Source organism: Hemiscyllium ocellatum, chromosome 22, assembly GCF_020745735.1.
Source record: "Hemiscyllium ocellatum isolate sHemOce1 chromosome 22, sHemOce1.pat.X.cur, whole genome shotgun sequence".
NCBI lineage: Eukaryota > Metazoa > Chordata > Chondrichthyes > Orectolobiformes > Hemiscylliidae > Hemiscyllium > Hemiscyllium ocellatum.
The window spans coordinates 15,020,567-15,043,943 of NC_083422.1; the positions used below are offsets into that span (position 1 = coordinate 15,020,567).

Consider the following 23,377-nt stretch of genomic DNA (forward strand, 5'->3'; position numbering starts at 1 on the left):
CCTTAAAGTAAGACAAGGTTAGGGTCTTGGCTACCTTCTTAAAATATTGAAGGGGTCAGGTCTGGTTCATAGCACAGTACATTATCCCCACATGTAGAACCTGCCTGAAAGTCAAAGTTAACAATGTTCACTGGCTCCTACTTAGCAACTCTACTCGTCACATTCTTAAAAAGTTTTGATAGATTTATCAAAATGGTTTGCTTTTCATAAATCCGTGCTGATTGTGTTTAATCCTTTCTCTGTATTCCAAGTGCTCTGCTAGTAAATCTTTTTTAATGGCCACCAGCATTTTTCTTACTACCACTATCAGGTTAACCAGTCTATAATGCTCTGTTTTATCCCTGTCTCCTGTTTAACAAGGCTCTATTAATTACCCTCCAATCCACAGTGACTGCCCCAGAGTCTATAAGATCTTGATGCATTCACTATTTCTAGAGCCACTTCCATAAATTCTCTGGAATTAATGGCCTTTAATTCCATAAAGTTTCATCAACACCATTTTCCTACTAATATTGATTTCCTTCAGTTCGTCCCTTATCTCAAGACCCTGTGTTTTCCAAACATTTTTGGGTGTTACTCATGTCCTCCTTTGTGAAGGCAGGACCATAATATAATAATAATTGATCTGCCATCTCTTTGTTCCCTATTATAACTTAGCCTGTTTCTGATTCTAAGGTACCAATTTTTTTCTTTCTTTTTATTTTCATTTCTCTGTAGAAGCTTTTATAATTGATTTTTATGTTCCCCTCAAACTGCTTTGACATGCAAAGCTTCCTAAAGTAATTGTTAACTTGTGTTATTTATCTGTAAACGTCCGGAGGAGATTTGAATGATATGCTCAAAATTATGAGGTCAAGATAACAAGAAAATGTACAAAAACAGGTTGAAAATCAGATGGCATAAAGGGCTCTTATAGCCTTCCTACCTCTGAACAGGGAGGTCTCTATTCAAGTCCCACCTGCTCCAGAGGTAGATACATGTATGAATAGTTTGATTAGAAAAAATATTTTAAGGTGATTGGTAGAAGAACTTCAGTAGTTTTATCCAGCTAGTAACTAAGAGGTTGGGATGGATTCAATTATTGGAATTAGATAAGCAACTGAAGGCAAAGAACTTTGCAGAGCTATTTATGAAAGGGCTAAATTGCTATTGCAGAGAACCAGAAAAAGGCTTAGAATTTTATCAAAATTAATAATGGGCTTTGAGAATACATTCTGTGCCACTTTGCTTGATATAAACTTGTCAGAGATGCTGCATTTTCAGCTGTGCAGATGACTGGTAGATCAGTTTAAAACAGCTAATACTATAACTTGCTTATTTTTTATTTTGGCGTGTGGTTTGTAAAATTGTTGTTCAGTTGTGATTTTGCACAACCTTCACAGAACATTTTGCAAACTTTATTTACTTATCTTTCTGTTCTTGAAGTTGGTTTACTTTTAAAAACTAACTTCACTTTCTCTCAATTATTTGATTTGGCTTTAGCATCTGCATTTCACGAATGCTGTACGATATTCCTCATTCCTGTACTCGTCATATTGTTGTCATTTTGTCTCAGATCAAGACTATTTAGCATAGTTAATTGTGAACTTAGGTTCAGACAAATAGCCATGAATTTTACGAAAAACAAGCTGCCTGAACCAGTGTTAATCCTAGCTTTAGCACTGATGTGGTGTCCAAGTGGTAATCCTTGTATAAAGATTATATTTTCACTGAGCTTAGTTGAGAGTGATTTTTTTTCTTTTTAAAGAAAGCAGTGTATGCTGATCTTTAAGCCTTTCAAAAAATACATCAAGGGACAGGTGCCACGATGAAAGTCACATTGGACTCTGAGATGATCAAGATTTTGTCCCTTTTTTATTCTGCATCAGGTTTATTGCTATGGTGCTAAATGAACATTTAGTTATGAACAAGCTTGTGTATGTGTCTGTATTTAAAGAACCTTTGGTGGACTTAATTGCTGCAATGGTTTTGGGTTTTTACTTGCTATGGTTCTTGTTTTGAATTTAACTTGGTTCTGTGGATTTGTCTTCGGATTTTCAGTTCCAGATAATAGCCACAGGTGTGACACTGCTGCCTTTTTTGAGGTCTTTTGGTTCGTGCGTACCGATATTATTTGATAGACAGGATGGTTTCTGGAATCTTCCAACGATAGTCTCTGGGGTCGTTGAAATAGTTTATGTCTAATGGATATACGGCTTTATGGAGGTTCTGTGGACATATGTTGTTCAGTCTGGTTGAGGGATGTTCAAAATGAACTTGTGTGAGAACTTGGCATTGAATTATAAAAGTAAGGAGTTGATACTTTAATTTTACAGAAATTTGTTCTGACCTCAACTGGAGTTCACCATTTGTATTTTCAGCATAGATGTATTGACCTTTTAAGTGGAATGATAGGGCTGAAACATTGAATTAAGATGACAAATTCATAAACTTGGCCTGTATTCTCTTAAGGTTGTAGGGGTGAACGAATGGAGTTGTTTTAAATGAAGAACTTCATTATTGTGTGAATGCAGAGCCATTTTCCTCAGGTCAGCAAATCGAAAGCAAGAAGTCATAATCTTCAAATTAAATGGTGTCATTTCAGGGTGAAATCAGGAATGTCTTCCCACATAATAAGGGGCGGCACGGTGGCACAGTGGTTAGCACTGCTGCCTCACAGCGCCTGTAGACCCGGGTTCATTTCCCGACTCAGGCGACTGACTGTGTGGAGTTTGCACGTTCTCCCCGTGTCTGCGTGGGTTTCCTCCGGGTGCTCCGGTTTCCTCCCACAGTCACAAAGATGTGCGGGTCAGGTGAATTGGCTATGCTAAATTGCCCGTAGCGTTAGGTAAGGGATAAATGTAGGGGTATGGGTGGGTTGCGCTTCGGCGGGTCGGTGTGGACTTGTTGGGCCGAAGGGCCTGTTTCCACACTGTAAGTCTAAGTCTAATAATAACAGCAAGATACCATGGATTCTTGGAAATCTGAAACAAACTGAATGCTGGAGAAACTCAGCAAGTCTGGCAGCATCTGTGGAGAACAAAACAGTTAACATTTCAAGTCTGGTAAGAATTTTGTATATTTGGTCACATTGGACTCGAAATGTTAACCGTTTCTCTCCACACATTCTTTGCATTTAAGGTTTTCTCACAGACCAATTGAGTAAGAGCCCTCTGGCTCAGATTCCGCTGTCTGGGCTGTCGTTGTTCCAGTATTCTAGTATTGTTTTATTGATGACTTTCTGGAATCTGCATAGTACACTTAGGAATTGTTTGGGAAATTGAAGATTCCTCGAGGCAATTCTCCCATGCTAGGAAACCCCTGAAAGTCACCATTTAAGTTGGTGAATAGTGAAGGTTCTGATGAAATTAAGTCAATAATACTCCGGCAATGTTAAGACAATTAAATACATAGTGTAACTCCTGTGTAATTGTTAAAGCAACTCTGTACTTTTCACAGTCCTCAATTACAACCCCTGCCCTTCCCCTAATCATGACACAACTACACGTCTCTCTCCGGACCTGAGCCACCCGATTCCCTTACTCCAGACCTAATCTGCCACCCCTTCTCCAAGCTCCAGAAATGGCATTTGGCAAACCTCCCCCCAAACAACACCACCCCAGACATACAATTACTTTCCACACGGCATATCCTACTTAAATGGCACTCTACTCTACACTTGCCTTGTGTTCTTGCTGTTTGCCAGCAGCTGACAAGGTGGCTGTCAGAGATTCTGGCCCTTTAAATTTCAGAATACCGCAACTGATTGCTGTGAAAATGAAGTGTGACTTGACTTTCCCAATAGCTCTGCACTGAAAGAGCTGCTGAAGCAGCCCTAGTCATAATCCCCTGTTAGAAATGTGGAGTTGCCTTGATGTATGAAAATGAAGGGATAGAATGCTGATTTGCATCAAATTGCCACTTTTTGGAAAATTAGGCCCTATATCACCACGAAGTTGAGCCGTTCGCAGCTTTCAGGTTTGGGGAATAAGCCTTCATGTATGAATTTTCCTTTCAGCCATTTATTTTTTCTTTGTCATCTGTTATGTTTTAACCTGTGTTATGTTTATTCTTATGCTTCAGTGTTTTTGCAGTTGCTTGGAGTGTCAATACAGCCTTTGACCAAAAATTAAGGAAGCACCCCAAAAGCAACCAACTAAAAAGTCACAAACTGCTGGCTATGAGGTTCTTTCGGGGACAAAATGACCTTGGCTTTTTTTTTGTTTGCCTCATAGCTTATATTATGTGCTAACTTTAAGGGAGATCTGCTGAGTTTTGGTTTGTAAGCTTCGTTATTTGATTTTACTATTTTTTGGGGAGGTTAAATCATGGGTAATACTTGTGGACCAGTATATTTTAAATGCAGGCTGCCGAGTATTGCAAAATCAAGTTCATTTATTACTGTCATGCACTAATAAATTACATAAAATCTGAAATACATAGACATTAAAATACATTTTCCATCAGTATTGTTACTCGTTCCACTCAGGATAGAACCAGTAGGTGCAATAATTCAATTTTGCAAAAGGTATGAGTTAAGTTGCTTTATATGAGGCTACTTAATAAAATAGACTCGGGGTTTTGGTGCTCGCTGAACTTGAAGGTTCATTTCCAGACGTTTTGTTACCCTACTAGATAACATCTTCAGTGGGCCTCAGGCTGAACATTCCTGCTTTCTATTTATGTTTGGGTTTCTTTGGGTTGGTGATGTTATTTCCTGTGGTGAAGTCACTTCCCGTTCCTTTTCTCAGGGGGTGGTAAATGGGGTCCAACTCGCTGTGTTTTTAATAGAGTTCCAGTTAGAATGCCATGCTTCTAGGATGTCTTTGATGTTGGGGAGAGTGGTAAATGAGGTTACATAATTTAGTAGGAAGAGTTGAGGAATTGAATATTAGTTAAATGGGAAAAAAAACGGGAGAAAGCTGCAGCATGAAGGAATTTGGAAGTCTTTGTGCATGAACCAAAAAATTGCAAGAAAGCACCATCTAAATTCAGCAGGAAATAGAGAAGACAAATGGGCTGTTGTACTTCATTTCAAAGGGAATGGAACATAAAAATAGTGAGGTCTTTTTTGAACGATACACAGTGTTAGTCAATCCACACTTGGAATATTCTGAACAGTTTTGGTCTCTCTTCATTTAAGGAAGGAGACCTGTCATTGGAGGTGATCCAGGGAAGGTTCATAAACTTTATTCTGGGTATGAATGGATTCTCTTTTGAAAAGAATTTGTGTCGGTTTAGCTTGTACTTATTCGAGTTTGGAAGAATGACAGGAAACCTTACTGAATATAAAAGATTTTCGGGGATTTTGACATGGTAGATGCAAAGAGGATATTTATCCTTGTGGGAGAAACTAGGATCAGATGGTGTAATCTCAGAGTAATTGGTTGCCTATTTAAGGTAGATGAAGAGGATTTTGTTTCTCTTGGAATCTGTTGAAGTCTTCACTGTAGAGGGTTTTCATGCCTCTGTTGAGTCACAACTGAGAGATTTTTAAATCAGGAAGGGAATCCAGAGTTTATAGGGTGGAGGTTAGAAATTGGAGTTGAGGATTATTGGTCTCATTGAATGACAGTAGGATTCATGGGCTGAAGGGCTTCCATCTGCTCTTACATGCTCCTATGGCATAACCAAGAAGTCTGGCAGGCATCCAAGAAACAAGTTAACAGGTTTTACATGAACTACATTAAACTGCGTGGGTAACGGTTAATGCACATATGCCTGGATTATTGTGTTTCTTTTTTCAGCTGTAAAGACATATAAGGTTGCCTACTCTGAGACTTGGTTCTTAGCTTTGTGTGTCCTTGTACATCGTTGTTTGTTTGGCATCTCTTCTTGTAAGCACCTTAGTACCTCTGTTCCCAAATAAGATAGATGTGGTTTAAAACAATTCCTGTCCAATCCTCATGGCTGGGGCCTTCAAACCTGATCTTGGCAAGACCAAGGATTTGTCCTTAAATCCACCTGTCCAGCTCTGATGTTGTATGTCTCAGTCAGTAATGGCTACTGGTCTTGCTGATGCCACAAGGATATATGAACTCCCAATCCTCTCTGCTTCTGAAGCCCTGGATTTGCTCACACGATAGGCATGGATGTCCTGCCTGAAGCCATTTGATACTATGACGACTGCTATATGTTTGCAGATTAAGTCAAAAAAGTGAAGGTGGGCTAGTCCCACATTTTAGAGGAGTGGGTGGGGACATCATCCTCAGAAGAAAATTCACTCCGAGATTTAAACAATGTCAGTGTTTTATCTGCCTGTAATATAAATGAAATATAAAATACAGTATGTTTCTCTGTGGCAACCTTTTATTAAAATTGTGGACATGGTTTTTATGAACAAAGTTTGGTTTTGCAAATTTGGAGACCACTTATTGCAATAAATGAAAGGACTGTTTATGCTGTACTAATTTTATGCTGACTATCAAGAATTCAAAAATTTCTGAGGACTTTATTTCACTTTTAATAAACAAGGGCAGCATGGTGGCTCAGTGGTTAGTGCTGCTGCCTTGTCGTGCCAGGGACCCAGCTTCGATTCCCGCCTCGGGCAACTGTCTGTGTGGAGTTTGCACATTCTCCCCAAGTCTGCATGGGTTTCCTGTGTGTTCCAGTTTCCTCCTACAGTCCAAAGATGTGCAGGTTATGTGAATTGGACATGCTGAATTGCCCAGTGTTAAGAGATGTGTAGGCTAGGTGCATCAGTCGGGGGGAAATCTAAAGTAATAGGGTGAGATACTGTTCAGATGGTCAGTGTGGACTTGTTGGGCCAAGTGGCTTATTTCCACACTGTAGGGATCTGTGATTCTACAAATGTGACAAACAGATTTGCCTTAAATTCAAATGTTTAAAATCAGACTTTGTTAACATAAATTATGAAACTTTAGCATCCTTCCAGAAAATGTTGCTCTTTCTGCTGAATTCAAAGTACTAGAAATGTTGGAAATCTGAAACAAACCGAGATTGCGGGAGAAACTCACAGGTCTGGCATTATCTGTGAAGGAAGGAACAACTAAATGCTTCAAATCTGAAGACAAATTACATCAGACTTGAAACATTAACTTTCATTCTCCTCCTCTTGTTGGGAGAAAGTGAGGACTGCAGATACTGGAGATCAGAGTCGACAGAGTGGTGCTGGAAAAGTACACCCAGTCAGTCAGCAGCCCAGGAGCAGGAGAATCGACGTTTCGAGCATAAGCTCTTCATCAGGAGTGAAGACTGGGCTTTTCCTGGTCTTTTTGGTATTAGTTTAAGATGCATACTTTAAAATGTAGCTGTTGTAGCCATTTATTCCAAAATATGTACATTGTCATTTAGAACCCATGGAAAGGTATGGAACCGAGATCAGGCTGAATAAAACTAACTGAAAGAAACCAGCTTAATTTCCTGATCTAGGCTGTAAGAGTGTTTAGGGTTTTGGGTAGAGTTTAAAACGTATTGACTAAATTTCCAAAAGGATTACTTGAGTGTAAATACTAATTTTTGTGATGTATGTCACATTTGACGATTGTTACTGACCATTTTTAAAAACTATTCTTGCTTCTCCTGACTAAACCAGATATATGCCAGTAATATAATATTGCAAATGTTGGCCATCTGTTTTAAATAAAATCAAAATACTGGAAATACTCAGGAGAACAGGCAGCATCTATAGAGAGAGAAATCAAAGTCATGTTGATCATATGGTTAACAGAATGTTTGAATAATTTTCAAAACATTTTGATTTACTTTCTCTTCTGTGCTAATGATTTATATGACTAGTTTTCATATGACTAGCACATCTTGATTGGTAATATTTAGTCGATTGTGCCTGCATTGTTACTTGATGCCAATTTTTAAAAATATATATCCTTGCCATATTATTTCTTTCCAGATAATCATCTAATTCCCCATAGTGCCTCAGTTGAACCTGCCTCCTCCACATATCCAGGCAGTACATTCCAATATGTTGTGTAGAAAACCACTCTTGAGCTGGTATAACTTGTGTATTGATATTTTTCTTGATTCATTATTTCAGTTTGTACTTACCATAGACCCACCGGCAATAACACTAACCATCTGTCCTTCAGTGTACTTGCTTAGGTCAAAATGCCCTCTACAAACACAACCAAGGTTGAAAGCACAAAAACTGTAACTGTCTTGCTAGATTTTGTTTCATAAAATTCTGGTGAATACTGAGATAGCTTTGAACCACACATTTTACAGATATTGTAGTTATGGAACTGCTATTTGTGTTTCCTGTAAACAGAGGCAACATGACTTTTTGATGCACTCTCCGGTTTGCACGTTTTATACTCACATTTTAATGGTTAGCGTTTTTTCAAATCCCATAGAGATTTATTTTTTTCTGTTGAAATTTGTATGCATAGCACATTATCAATTTATATAGACTACACAAATAGCTTTTCTCTGGCTAGTTTATAGAGAGTGCAGTAGAACCTGTGAAGGAGGTATAGACAGAATTGAATAGAGAACAGAAGGAGCGAATGGTGTGAAAGGCTTTTTAAAAAAATTACTGACGCCTGAGGCTTCGGATGGGAGGGAAGTGGCATTGAAGGGAATGAGTTAATAACATTGAGAATTTTATGGGGTAAAGGTGAAATGGAAAGAAATTGGCCTCCATGACAGACCAGATAGGAGAAGTAATGAGCATTGACCTACATCCAGGAATGGAGATTATGGCCAAGAAGAGGCAGCATGGTGGCTCAGTGGTTCAACCCAGGTTCAATTCCTGTCTCTGGCAATTGTCTGTGTGGAGTTTGCGCATTCTCCCAGTGTCTGCATGGGTTTCCTTCGGGCGCTCCGGTTTCCTCCCACAATCCAAAGATGTGCAGGTTAGGTGAATTGGCCATGCTAAATTGCCTGTAGAGTTAGGTGCATTAAATGTAGGGGAATGGGTCTGGGTGGGTTGCTTTTCAGAGTGTCGGTGTGGACTTGTTGGGCCGAATGGCCTGTTTCCACACTGCAGGGAATCTTAAAAAAAAATGTGCCTGGACAAACTTTTTTTCTTGAGTAGGACGGGGCACTTTATTGAGAGATTTGTAAGCTAAGAATCTTCACAGTAACAATGGTAATTTGTTATTTGAAATTTCATACATCAAAATAGATTATATTGCAGCTGATTGCAATTGTAGTTAAACATGTTTTAATTAAAATACTTTGTGTGCTCATCAGTTGCAGATGATAAATTTCAGTAAATTTTGTTAAACGAGGAACAAAACATGTTCATCTTGTCCACATATTTTTGAATTGCTCCCAGGAATGTGACTTCTTCCAATCTTCAAACTTCCCTTAACAGCCATTAACCTCTAACTAATCTCAGGGCTTATACCAATTAGACTTTGGTCACCTTTGTTGCAAAATGACAGGTCAGTTAAACATAACCATGGCAGAATGAAGTATTGTATAATGCTTTTTTTAAATTGTGCAACAAACATGACCAAGGTAATGAAATGTCCACTCAGACTCCAACTTGAATTTATTTACAGAATTTAGAATTCATAGGATCCCTTCAGTATGGAAGCAGGCCCTTCGGCCCAGCAAGTTCACACCAACTCTTGGAGGAGTATCGCACGCAGACCCATTCCCCTATTACTCTACATTTACCCCTGACTAATACACCTAAAGTGCATATCCCTGAACACCATGAACAAATTAGCATGGCCAGTTCACCTTACCTGCACATCTTTGGATTGTGGGACGAAATTGGAGCACCCAGAGGAAACTCAGGCAGACACTGGGAGAATGTACAAACTCCACACAGATAGTCGCCCAAGGCTGGAATTGAACTCCGGTCCCTGGTGCTGTGAGGCAGTAGTGCTAACCACTGAACCACTGTGTTAGCCCCAAAACCTCTTTGCCAGTAATTTCTAACTGTTGGAATTGGAGGTTGTGATGATCTTGTGTTTGGTTATTGGGTTTATTGTTTGATGGTAAGCATTTTTGAATGCCACGGTCTGCATTTCGTACGTAACAAGAATTGTTACTGCTGTCAAGTGTCTCTGGTATTTTAACATGAATTTCAGCTAAGCTATAATGATTGGTAAAAAAACAATGACTCCCACAGCCAAGCTGCTATTTTTGAAGGACATTTCTACACTGCTCATAATGTTAAAAAAAAATACACATTTATGTAGATCTTTCATTCCCAATAGCAGGAAATGCTGATGCAGGAACTGAAGATACCACTCAAGTGGTTTGCATACATGCCCACTTTATCCCCCCATCCCCAAATGAAAGATCTGTAAATGCATACAGTAACTGTCTGTCTGCTCTATACTTATGCTTTTTTTGACTTGAAGCTGCTCCTAGCAGGTGAAAAGCAAAACATCTGATATTATCAAGTAGAGACATGAGGACAGATCACAAAAGTCTTGCTACAGAGATTGATTTTAAGAATGTTATACAAGAGATGATTGTGCTACATCAGTGAAGAGATTTAGAGAGGGAGTATGTTTTTGGGGCCTAGTCTTCTGAAGATATGAGGCTGTCAGTGTCATAGGCAGAAAATCTAGTATGCACAAGAGACCAGAATTGGAGGGTGCAGAGCTCTTGGCATACTGTGTGACTGGTAATTTACTAAATAGCTCAGTAAAGGAGTGATTATAATGTTATTAAATTTTGCATTCAGTTTGAGTGAGAAGCAAATTTGAAACTATTGTAAACCTAAAGACTACCACATATCTATGAAGACAGATTGACTAAAGTGGATGACAAGGTAAGGCAGTGTGTAAGCAGTGGCAGACATTTAAGGGAATGTGTCATATTACTCAACAACATATATTCCATTGAGAAAGAGAGACTATGGAAAGGATTAACTATTTGTGACTTACTAACAAAATTTAAGGTTAGAATCAATTTGAAGGAAAAGCTATAGAATTTTGTAAAGATTGGTGGTGCCAGCAGAAAATGACTTAAACATAAAAGGTAAAATAAATTGAGAGTAAACAAGCAAGAAATGTGAAAGCAAATGGAGGACTTTGTGTGTATGTATATATAAAAGCTCTACCATTTATCTATAAATAATGGTAAGTTAACTTGAGGATACTTGACATACCCCTGACCTATTTCTTGTATATTTGTAGAGGTTACAGGGACAGGTATGAGTGTGAACATAGGGAATTTAAAAGCAAGGGTGAAAACTTTATTGTCTTCCAGCGCAATTGTATAGCTCAGCGAGCTTGAGGGTGATCGATAAATGAGACTGGGGAAAAGTTAGGATATGGGCAATAGAGTATCATACAAACTGAGGTTTATGGAGAGTTGACAATTGGTATATTGGCCGGGTGAATCTTGGAACATGGAACATGGAGCGAAATAGTCACTGGAGCTAACAAAGGCACCTGTGGGATTTTCAGCAACAGATGCATTGCTGCAGGGTCTGAGACATTGGTGTTATCAAGTGGAAGTTGACTGTCCTAATTATGGTACAGTAATGTGGTTCAAGCTGAACTTGTTAAATAGGACACCAAGGTTGCATATCATTTGTTTCATGCTCATAGCTGGAGAGGAATGGAGTCATTTGCTAAGTTTGTTGAAGGGATAGAGGGCAATGACTTCCATGTTCTGATGTTTGTTTGAGATGTTATTTTTCCTCTTTCAGTACTGATGAGCAGAGTGACAAATTAGAGGCAGCAAAAGATCATGCATCAGGCAGAAGGTAGACATTTCCTGCACATCCCTGTGACATTGAATGAAGTGTTTGAATCATGTTAGCTGAAACAGCTGACAGTTATTTATTCCTAGATTCAGCATAACCAATTAAAAGCAACCAAGGCATTGGTAACTTACTATGTTAATGTATACTTATGGCCAGTACTTGTGATAGAAGTGCCATACTGACCCCACTGTAATATGTCCACTGTCACAGCATGTTGAAAAATTATGATGCTTATGACTTAATTATCAGATTTAGTTTCAAGAGCTTGAAATATAGTTTAAGTATATATGCTTTTATGTCTTGACTGATATGTACTATTAATGATCATATGCCTTTGTTATTTACTGTTGATGTTGGGAAACACAGCAGTTTTCTTTTCAACAGAAAAATAATTTATTATACATGGTGAAATTTATGAACAGGAACTTATGTGCATATAGATTCTAAGAATTTTCGTTTGATTTGAAATGTTGACAATGTTGTCAGTGAATTTTGCTGTGGAACATATACTATTTCCTTGTTAGCACCAACAACTAACCAAATAAATACACACTTCATAATTCAGCTATTATTGTCAAAATTGAGGTAGCTGTGTGGTATATCCTGCTTGTGCTTGAAATCCTTTGAGACTCTTCCACAGCAATCTCACAAATGTGACTGCCTGCAAATGCATCCAACATCCACACTTGTGAAAACGATCTCTTACTTTCAAGCACACAAGTGATTGAAGATCCATCTCTGACTCAGTAACTTCCTAGTCCATGATACACATCATCAATGCATGAAATCGCCCTCCTAGGATACTTGACAATTCTCCCTATATCTGTCCCTATATTCCAGCTTGGTTTCTGCTACTATCAAAGCTGTTTTCAGCCTCCCATTTGCAATATCCAAGGGTTTCCAACATCTACTTGTTCTCCAGTTCTAAAGTACATTATAACTTGAAACTGCCTTGAAACTATATCATTCCCCTCTTTGATGGTGCCTTCTTGTGGCTGTACACTTCTGTCGTTTTATCTATCCTCAGTTGCAGGCTGCAGCATTCTCTGCAATGGATAAACAAATTATCAGTGCCCCTGCCCCTCATCATTGACACAATTAACTATCTCTTAATGATATCATCCCAAAGCATGGCATCAATGTGTATCACCTGTAGCGTGTCACTTCACTAGATTCCAAGGCAGGGGCTATTCCCTTCATAATGTCTGGTATTAAGGCCAATAGAAGCTGAAACTCCCTCCATTTGACTTTAGCTAAACAAAAGGCATTCTTTGCATCTTTAGCCAGTCCATGCATTCTTCATGCTAACAACTTCTGATGCTCCCAGCTATTGCCTATAGACAAGTACAGAAGTGTGCAGTATTACCCTTTAATACCTTTCCTTAAGGTTACCTTACACATCTAAGATATGGTCAAGATTTATTTTTGTGACCACTGAAGCATCTTTCACTGCTTATCGTATGTTTTAGAACTTCACACTTGTTGAATTCTACAGTGCTAGTTTTGCACATTTTGATCTTTCGCAACCTACTACAGAGGAACCTCGATTATCCGGCAATATCGCAAGGTCCTGATGCTTGGCTAAACTATGTTATCAGGCATTCGATTATCTGGAATTTGATTAACTGACCAAAATACTGCCCGTCCATGTCATAGAGTCATAGACATGTACAGCATGGAAACAGACCCTTCGGTCCAACCAGTCCATGCCCTTCAGATAGTTGAAGTTTCTCTGTACTCCTGCAGACGACTGTGTAATATGGAGGTCTGCATCCAGTATCATCCCTACTTCTGTTAAATTCTATTGGTTCACCATTCCCAGACTGAATTGTTAACACCATAAAACCTATTTAGAGATCTCAGCATAGTCTCACTCCATGCAAAATCAAGGATCACCAGCCGCACATCTCTTGATCTTGTTCCTCACTTATCTCCTATACCATTTTCTTTCAAACACTGCCCCAATCCTCTGGAGCATCCACTCCTTCAATGTCCTAGCAGCACTGCTTATTCCACACCTTTTCAATATCTTCCTTTCATGTTTCTGAATATGAGTAGACCTATAATATGACCTTATTATAACAAACACCCTGTCCTAGCGAAGGAACAAGCTCAAGATTCCATGGTAACACCCTCACTCCAAGCACTGGCACTGAATAGACTACATCATCATTCAAGTGAGCAAACGCAAAGATGTCTATATTACCCATACTATGGCTAGAGCTGCTAACTACTGGACTACCAACTAATCATCTCTGCCATGTTCATCACCCTGATCCTAAACCAGCAGAGGCAGAAAAATCTCTGCAGCAGGAGACTCAACGTTTCTCGACTGAAAGATCCTGAGAAGAAAGATCTACTCAAGCTGTGCGCCACAGCCATTGTGGCAGAGCTACAGGCTTTTCACGTTTTCCTACATTACATTCGACCCGCCAAGTTATTGCCCATTCATTTGACCTGTCTACAGCCCTCTGTAAAATCTTTGTCATCCTTACCTTGCTTTCCCACCTTATTATTTTATTGCTCACAAACTTAGCTATGGCGTAAGCTCTTCCCTCCTCCAAATCATTAATATGTATTGTAAAACAAAATTGATGAATAAATAATAAAAGCACCGATCCTTGCAGCATTCCATGAAGTTGAAAATTCCCCTTTTATCATAACTTTCACCTTCTGTTAGTTAGCCATGCTTATATACTGCCTGGCACCATGGGCTTATGTCTTAAGTAGCATTTTCTATAATATCTAATATCATTGGATTGTCCAAATATATTGCATCTACTGGTCCCCCTTTATTCTGTTTGTTACCACCTCAAAAAATATTCATGATCATATCAGGTATGATTTCGCCTTCATGTAGCCATACTGACTCCACTTGATTATGTTATGTAACTCTAAATACTCTGCGATGAAAATATTATCATAGAATCCCTACAGCCATTTGACCCAAAGCTCCACACCAATCCTCCAAAGAGAAATCCACCCAAATCCGTTCCTCTACATTGCCCGTGACTATTGCTCCTAACCACACATGTCTGAACACTATGGACACCTTAGCTTGGCCAATTCACCTAACCTGCACATCTCTGAACTATGGGAAGGAACAGGAGCACCCAGAGGAAACCCACGCAGCCATGGGGAAAATGTGCAAACTCCACACAGTCAGCTGAAGCTGGAATCAATGGCGCTGTGAGGTAGCAGTGCTAACCACAAAGTTATATTAGACTTTCATTTTCCCAATGACAACTATTAATTTAATTGGCCTATAGTTACTTTTTGTTCCATTCCCATGGGTGTTACATGTCAGATTTCCAATGATTAGTGACTTTTCCAGAAATCAAGGAAAATTACTTCTCGTCATCCACTAATCGACTTTATGTAAAATCCTAAAATGCAACCTCAGGTGTCGTGGCCTTTTAGTCCGTTAATTTCTGAAGTACTTTTCTCTCATGTCAGTTATTGTTTTTATTCTCTTTTGTTTCTTTCTCTCTTGCTGTACTCCTTCCCAGCCCATTGATTATTTGCAATGTTTGGAATGCTTTTAGTGTCTTCTGCTGAGAGGACTTATGCAAAATATTTGTTCAATCCTCCTGCCCTTTCCTGGGGTTTATAATTTTTTAATTTTGTTTAACCGTCTCCTTATCATTTCTCCAGTTTCCAGGAATTTTGTTTCTCCATCTTAACTTGTTGGTCAAGTGCCGTTGGCTTTTAAAACTTTATCAGACCTCTGACTTGCCACTGATTTTTGCCACATTTTTGTTTTTCTTTCATTTAATATCCTTAACTTCCTTGGTTGACCACAGTCGGTTTATCTCGTTCCTAGAATCCTTCCTCCTCACTGGGAGATGCTCTTACTGTGTTCTTGATAGGTGATTTTGAACTATTCTCTTGTATACCTGCCATTGTTTGACCTCAGTGGTGGGAAAGATGATGGAGTCTATGATAAAGGATGAAATTACGACTCATCTGGATAGTAGTAACAGGATAGGTCAGAGTCAGCATGGATTTATGAAGGGGAAATCATCTTGACTAACCTTCTGGCATTTTTTGAGGATGTAACTCTGAAGGTGGACGAGGGAGATCCATTAGATGTAGTGTACCTGGACTTTCTGAAAGCTTTTGATAAAGTCCCACATAGGAAGTTAGTGAGCAAAATTAGGGCGCATGGTATTGCGGGCAAGATACTAACTTGGATTGAAAGTTGGTTGGCTGACAGGAAACCAAGAGTAGTGATAAACGGCTCCATTTCGGAATGGCAGACAGTGACCAGTGGGGTCCCGTAGGGATCAGTGCTGGGACCGCAGCTTTTTACAATATATATTAATGATATAGAAGATGGTATTAGTAATAACATTAGCAAATTTGCTGATGATACTAAGCTGGGTGGCAGGGTGAAATGTGAGGAGGATGTTAGGAGATTTACAGAGTGACCTGGACAGGTTAGGTGAGTGGTCAGATGCACTTTAGTGTGGATAACTGTATGGTTATCCACTTTGGCAAGAACAGAAAGGCAGATTACCTATCTAAATGGAATCAGTTTAGGTAAAGGGGCAGTACAGCGAGATCTGGGTGTTCTTGTACACCAGTCAATGAAGGTAAGCATGCAGGTACAGCAGGTAGTGAAGAAGGCTAATAGCATGCTGGCCTTCATAACAAGAGGGATTGAGTATAGAAGCAAAGAGGTTCTTCTCCAGCTGTACAGGACTCTGGTGAGACCACACCTGGAGTATTGTGTGCAGTTCTGGTCTCTTGAGGAAAGACATTCTGGCTATTGAGGGAGTGCAACGTAGGTTCACGAGTTCAATTCCTGGAATGGCGGGACTACCTTACGCTGAAAGACTGGAGCGACTGGGCTTGTATACCCTTGAGTTTAGAAGACTGAGAGGGGATCTGATTGAGACATAAGATTATTAAAGAATAATAATCTTATATGGAGGCAAGAAACATATTTCCGCTGATGGGTGAGTGCCGAACCAGAGGACACAGCTTCAAAATACGGAGTAGACCATTTAGGACGGAGTTTAGGAGAAACGTCTTCACCCAGAGAGTGGTGGCTGTGTGGAATGCTCTGCCCCAGAGGGCAGTGGAGGCCCAGTCTCTGGATTCATTTAAGAAAGAGTTGGATAGAGCTCTCAAAGATAGTGGAATCAAGGGTTATGGAGATAAGGCAGGAGCAGAATACTGATTAAGGATGATCAGCCATGATCGTATTGAATGGTGGTGCAGGCTCAAAGGGCAGAATGGCCTATTCCTGCACCTGTTGTCTATTGTTCATCAACCCTCATTTCTGTTAATTCCTTTCTCAGTCCAATCCATCCCTCTGTAACTACAATTATTTAATTTCAGCATTGTTACTTGCTTCCCGAGTTTCTCCTTCTCAAGGTAATGTTAAATTCTATCATGGCTTTTTCATGGGTGATCTTTTACTTTTGAGATTATTTATTAATACCATCCCATTACATGTTACCAGGTCCAACATTGTCTGGGCCATGATTAAATTCGCAATCAGTTGCTTTCAGAAGCTGTCCTGAATGTACTTGAATTCTTCCTTGTAGCTACCTCTGTCAGTCTGACGAGATGAAGATTAAAGGCGGCACGGTGGCTCAGTGGTTAGCACTGCTGCCTCACAGCACCAGGGACCCAGGCTCGATCCCCGACTCGGGTAATTGTGTGCAGTTTGCATGCTCTCCCCGTGTCTGCATGGGTTTTCTCCGGGTGCTCCAGTTTCCTCCCGCAATCCAAAGATTAGGTGCGTTACTCAGGAGTAAATGTAGGGGATGGGTCTGGGTGGGTGGCTCTTCAGAATGTCGGTCTGGACTTGTTGGGCCAAATGGCCTGTTTCCATGCTGTAGGGAATCTAATCTAATGTTACCCATAATTAATGTACTGCCTCTTTTATATAACCTCGTTAGCTGCTTATTTATTCTGTCCAACTATATAGCTACTGTCAGGGGGCCTCTAGACTACTACTATTAATGTTGTCTTTCTCATCTTATTTCTTATCTTCACTCATATGGATCCTTCATTTTCTAATCCAAGATCATTTCTTGTTGTCATACTTCTACAATCTCTTAGTAACAAAGCTAGCCCACCATACTTGCATTCTTGTGTGATCATTTGAAAGTTCGTAGCCCTGAATATTTCATTCCCATCGTTGATCTCCTTGTAATCATATCTCTGTAATGGCTGTAAAGTCAGACACATTAATTTCTAATTATTTCAATTCATTTTTTTTTCAAATATTCTGCATTTAAGTGAAGAGCCTTTTTGCCATTTCTGCTGCCTTTCACTTTATTTGCTGCTTTTGTTGTCCATGTCCCTTATTGGACTTTGGGAATCATGACCAAAATGGTACTGCTAAAATGCACTATAACCTTTTTCAGTCTGTGTAACCTTCAATCCTGAACCATACCCATCCGTCCTTCTTCTTCTCAATTATTCAATATGCTAGGACTTTGCCCACTGATTCAAGTGAAGGTTTTCTTACTGGTGCAGCAGGTTCCTTCTTCCCCATTACTGATACCTGTGCCCCAAGAACTGAAACCCATTCCTCCAGTGCCATTCTTTGAGCTACTTTTCTAACTCCTTGACTTTATTTACCCTTAATCATTTTGCTCTATGATTCAGATAATGATTCTGAAATTATTACCTTGGAAGTTCTGCTTTCTGGTTTAGCTCCTAATTTGTTCAGAATCTTACAGCAGTCCTTTCCAGTTCTATCAGCTTCATTTGTATCGGTGTGAATCCCCCACTCCTGTGACAAACTCCTCTCTAGCTTCAAAGACAAGGCTATTCATTTTTCCTTCCCCTAACAGCTCTGCCTAACAAAGTGATACTTTGCTGATCTTCCCTGCAGCCACCCCTCTCATCCACCCAGCTTGCAAGAATTCCATAACTCAAACATTACAGGGACAGAAGCTTCTCAAGTGCCCACCCCTTCATACGTGCTTCATCCACAGTCACATCCTCTTGTCCTTGTTCACAGGCTAAGTTTGAATTACCTAATATAAGTGTTATGACTACCTCCTGGAGTTAGGGGCCAAGTAATTTTATTCCTCCCTGATGTGCAACGTATGCAGCTCTGACCAGCTCCTCAGCTCCGATCCCAAGTTGCTTGAGCTGCAAAAACTGGCAACCGATCCATCCCGATGCTCATGAACCTTTCTTTGTTCAATAGGCTTCCTTTCTGACAATGATGCTGAGCCTAAAAAATCTTAACCTTCAAATCCTTCCTTGCCGCTGTAGCCACCTTCACTGCTCTGCAATTTCTGCAAACCTCTGGTTTTTCTTGCATGCATCCCCAATTTTAGTTGTTATCTGTTGATGGCCATGCTGTTAGCTGGATGACCTCTGATATCTCTTTGTGGTTCAGAATTAAATCACTCTTGTGAAGCACTTTGGGATGATTTATAACTTTCCAGGCACTATATAGTAGAAATTGTTGTTGTTATGAGAAACACTTGGAAATGTTTAAATATGCCAGTTTTGGAATTAATTAATCATGAGAAATCACAGAAGTATAGAAATACCGATTCTAAACACTTGGACTTCACAGGAAACAAGAGGTCAGAGGTTTAAATTTCTGGTATATAATTTGTGAGCAATTTGGAAAGATTTCATTCTGTATAGAAGAGATATCCATTTTTGGCTAGGATGATGGAAGCAGCACCTTACAATAATTTAGGGAATTGCTGATTGCTGCTGAAGTGGGTAATAGGAGTTACAGAATAAAGAGCAGCAAACGGAATGCAACTTCTAGATCAGTTAGTTACGATTGACATAACCACTACTGTCTAGTGATCCTGTAAGTTCATGTTGCTCCTTCAAGTTACAAGTTTTATAACTTATGTCACTAAGGCATTAAGTGCAGTAAGCTGTAGAATTTGGGGGTTTGATCCTGCTAAAAGTGGGAAAAATGTTGAAGGTTATATGCATGACTATCTGGGTTAAGTTGTATTGCTGATTTGTGAATAAACTCAGAAGATAACTTACAAATATAGAACTTCATCTTTATAAGCATTCTGTTATTTGCTTGAATTTAGTTTTCTTTTATTATATATTGATGAAGGAAGGGCAATGCTGTCCAAGCTACCATTTACTGCCCAGAGGGCAGTTAAGAGTCAACCACATTGCTGTGGGTGTGGAGTCACATGTAGGCTAGACCAGGTAAGGATGGCAGTTGCCTTCACTAAAGGACATTAGTGAACCAGAAGGGTTTTTCTGACAATTGACAGTGGTCATGATCATCTGTTGGATCCTTAATTCCAGATTTGTTTTTAAAGTGAATTCAAATGCTGCTATTTGTCATGGTGGGATTTGAACCCGGGTCCCCAGAACATTACCTGGGTCTCTGGATTAACAGTCCAATAATAAAAACCACTAGGCCATTGCCTCCCCCAGATTTCAGGAGTGAAGCTTGAATATGGTTTTATTTCATGATTTGGCATATTTAACTTGAACCACTTTGTTGGAATGACTGTTCATGCACCAAATCTGTTCTGGTTTGTGTCTTGAGCTATTTCTGCGCTTCCCTTACTGACTTAGAAAAGTCTGTACAGGACTATGAACTGAAGTACTTTGATGTCTGTACAACCAGGTGAGGACAAAAGTTGCCACCACCTCTGCCAATGCAACCACAATGTAATAACATAAAATTGCATAATTAGACTGAGCTCATGCTTTTTACTTAAACACAAACTGATTTACTTAGCAAAGTTGTACAAATAGTGTTCTTCCATGTATATTCCACTTTTTTTCCTATTCATATCCCCTAAAACTCTGATCTTTTCTCCTCTTGCTTCTACTGTTACTCTTGAACATGTCTTCATGTTTCACACTCGCTTTCCTCCTCTTGCCCTCACACTCTACTGAGATTTGGTTAACAGTTTTATCTTAATATCTTTGTTTTTATAACTTCAGTATACTGGAAAAATAAGTCAAATGCTTGGCAACAATTAGCCTTCATTAGGCAGCATGCAAAATTGGGCAGTTTTAAACTATTTTCAGCACGTGGAGAATCGAATGGACAAGCAATTGTATAGGAAATGGTGATTAAAGCATGCACATTTGTTCTCGCTACCTTGCTCATTTTGAGCAGTGTAAACATACTTATATAATTTACATTGAAACCAGGGTTTGCAATGATAACCTAGTTATTCTTTTAGAAGGCAATTGTATTTTAAGGCTTTATTTGAAAGTGTCCAAATACGATGAAGAGTTAAAATTGTACAGAAATCCAATTCAACAGTTTGCATTATGTTTGTTCTTTCTGAAAAGAAGTTTGTTTTAAATGTTACACGTTTATTGTTATTCTTAACCTATCTAATCAGATATTTATCCAAACATCATCGCTATGGGGTTTCCAGCTGAGAGACTTGAAGGCGTCTATCGAAATAACATTGACGATGTTGTAAAGTAAGTATATCATTTCAGAATTTATCTTTCATTTTCTTTAAAAAAAAGGCAAATCTGAAGTTGTTCACTGTTGAAAATGGAGGACTGTGTTTCTGATACTATTTGGCAGTTCGCTCAGTTGGCTTGATGGCTGGATGTCATCAAATGTGATCCCAATAGCGCAGGTTCAATTCCCGTATCACCTGAGGCCATGCCTAGATCATGGTGAACCCCAGACTCAACCACTACCAATTGTGTCTCTCTCTAATGAGAGTGCAATCCTATCACTCTCTGGGACCAAGGCAACTTTACTGTTTCTGTGTTAGCATTTCAAAACATGCAAAGTCTTGTAGAAACTGGTTTGTAATTTTAAATAATGGTTTTTGATGATAAGCTTAAAATGTGTTCCCTCTTGATATCTTGATTTACATTTCCATTTATACTTTACAGGAATTGAAATTATATTTGAATTTGTGGTTTGTTACTTCATAATTTAAGTTGTCTAAGTTTCATACTTTTAAACAGGTATTTGCATTTTTTGGGGGTTGGAGATTGGGAATTTGGTGGGTATATGTAAATTCTTAGGAAATAATCACAAATTTTATTTTACTTCTTTGAAGGTAAAGCTGTATAACTGTAAAGCTAGCACCTTTTTCCTCCAGTTATTGTTTGTCTCAAACGTTTAAGTTCTTGATTTTGCTGCATTATCCATTTGAGGTCTGTTTTTAAACTAAAAATTATTTCTGACTGGCTGAAAAAAAATTTGGAAACTTAGATCTGTCGAATTGACCATGCCATTAATGTCAACAAGTCAATCCCTGTTTTTAGTCATGGTCGCACAAAGCAAAGCATAGGATGAAAACTTGTAAGAGGTCCAGTGCATTCTGTTGGAAGTACGATGTCTTCATGCAATTTGTTTTGCCGAGTAATCTAAAAATTCAGTTGTTAAGATTAAACAAAACATCACCGTAGAAGTCTTACTGTTGGATTTACCATCCATTGAGCTTCAAGTTCATCTTGTAGAATATCATTACAAATGTAATAGTACAACAATAAACTATATCAATAAAAAATTAATACATTTCAAAGCAGTTCTGTGATTTCCTTTGACTTTGCTGTTTATAATTCTGGCATATTTTTTCAGGGGTCCTGTAAAACACTTTGAAAATACTTGTGGAATAGTTGAGGTTGTACTGTTTTTATTAATTTTTTTGATTAGACTTTAATTTGTTTCATCAAATTGTAGGTTGGTTGAACTTGGTTTTGTATCAGATGAAAAGCTGTGAGGATCTTATCTAGTTGCTTGACCTCCACATGAAGCATTTTATATTGGGAATTTATTGGGAAGTGTGGGTGCCAGCATTTCATCCCACAATTAGTTCGTGAAGCATACTGGAACATTGTTGAGTTTAATTCCAAATGAAATTATTGTTTTTGGATGGTGGCTCTTCATAAAAAGGTGAAAGATTCTAATGTGTCAACGTTTGATAATTTGTTCTCTACTGTGCTGCAAAAATTCAATCTGTTTTCTAGAATATAGAGGATGTACATTTTGGGGCAGATTATTACTTAATATTTTGTTTCAAAGCTTCCTGGGTACACATCTTTTAGGAGCAGAAAAATCCATGCCCAATTTTGGCGCGCTTGTTCCTCTGGGAAATGTGGAAGAAAGCTGTCAGTCTGTTATCCGTTTGGACAGATGATATCGTTCTGCAGCAGAGAAAACACAATTCTGTATTTGTGTATATCACTATCAGAGGCACGTTAGATATTCATCATAATCACCTTAAATCTGCTCTCTGTTCCAGACCCTTCTGCCAATACAGAAAACCTGTACTTATCCATTCCTTCTAGATCCCTAATAGGTTTGAATACACTTTTCAACTGTACTATCAACTTGCCCTTTTCCCTAAAGAACAACTACTTCACACTGTCCCTATAAGTGAAGGCCCTGATTCCTCAAAATGTTGTATATATTTTTTCGCACATTCTTGGGGAATCACTTGCAACATAAATCAAGATGCCTAATTTGGACTCTGTGCTCCAGTTCCAGCTGAATCACTCTTTTTAAAGAGTGTGGAACTTCCTTGCACTGCATTCGGTTTGTTGATTTGTAAAGCTCAGGATTGTCTTTGTAAACAAATTTCTTGACTTTTCCATGCAACTTTTAACTTGTGACGTATCCCCAGGTTGTTCTGCTCTGTGCTCCTGCTGGGATTGTTCTCTTCAACCTGTATTATTTCTCCTTCTGTCAAAATATATCATTTTGCATGCTCTGTATTAAATTCCGTCTGCCATGTGTCTGCTCATTTCATCAGCCTATCTACAGAATTCTCCCTGTTAATAACT

The 23,377-nt window shown here is 38.9% G+C and overlaps 1 protein-coding gene across 1 annotated transcript in view; it reads left to right on the forward strand.

Annotated features, from left to right (window-relative positions):
• The window catches only part of ptenb (phosphatase and tensin homolog B), a 161,565-nt gene that overhangs the window by 53,718 nt on the left and 84,470 nt on the right, over window positions 1-23,377 (forward strand). The window contains exon 2 of the mRNA XM_060841878.1: window positions 20,965-21,049. Coding sequence (XP_060697861.1) covers window positions 20,965-21,049 — 85 coding nt within the window. The remainder of the gene's footprint in view (window positions 1-20,964; window positions 21,050-23,377) is intronic.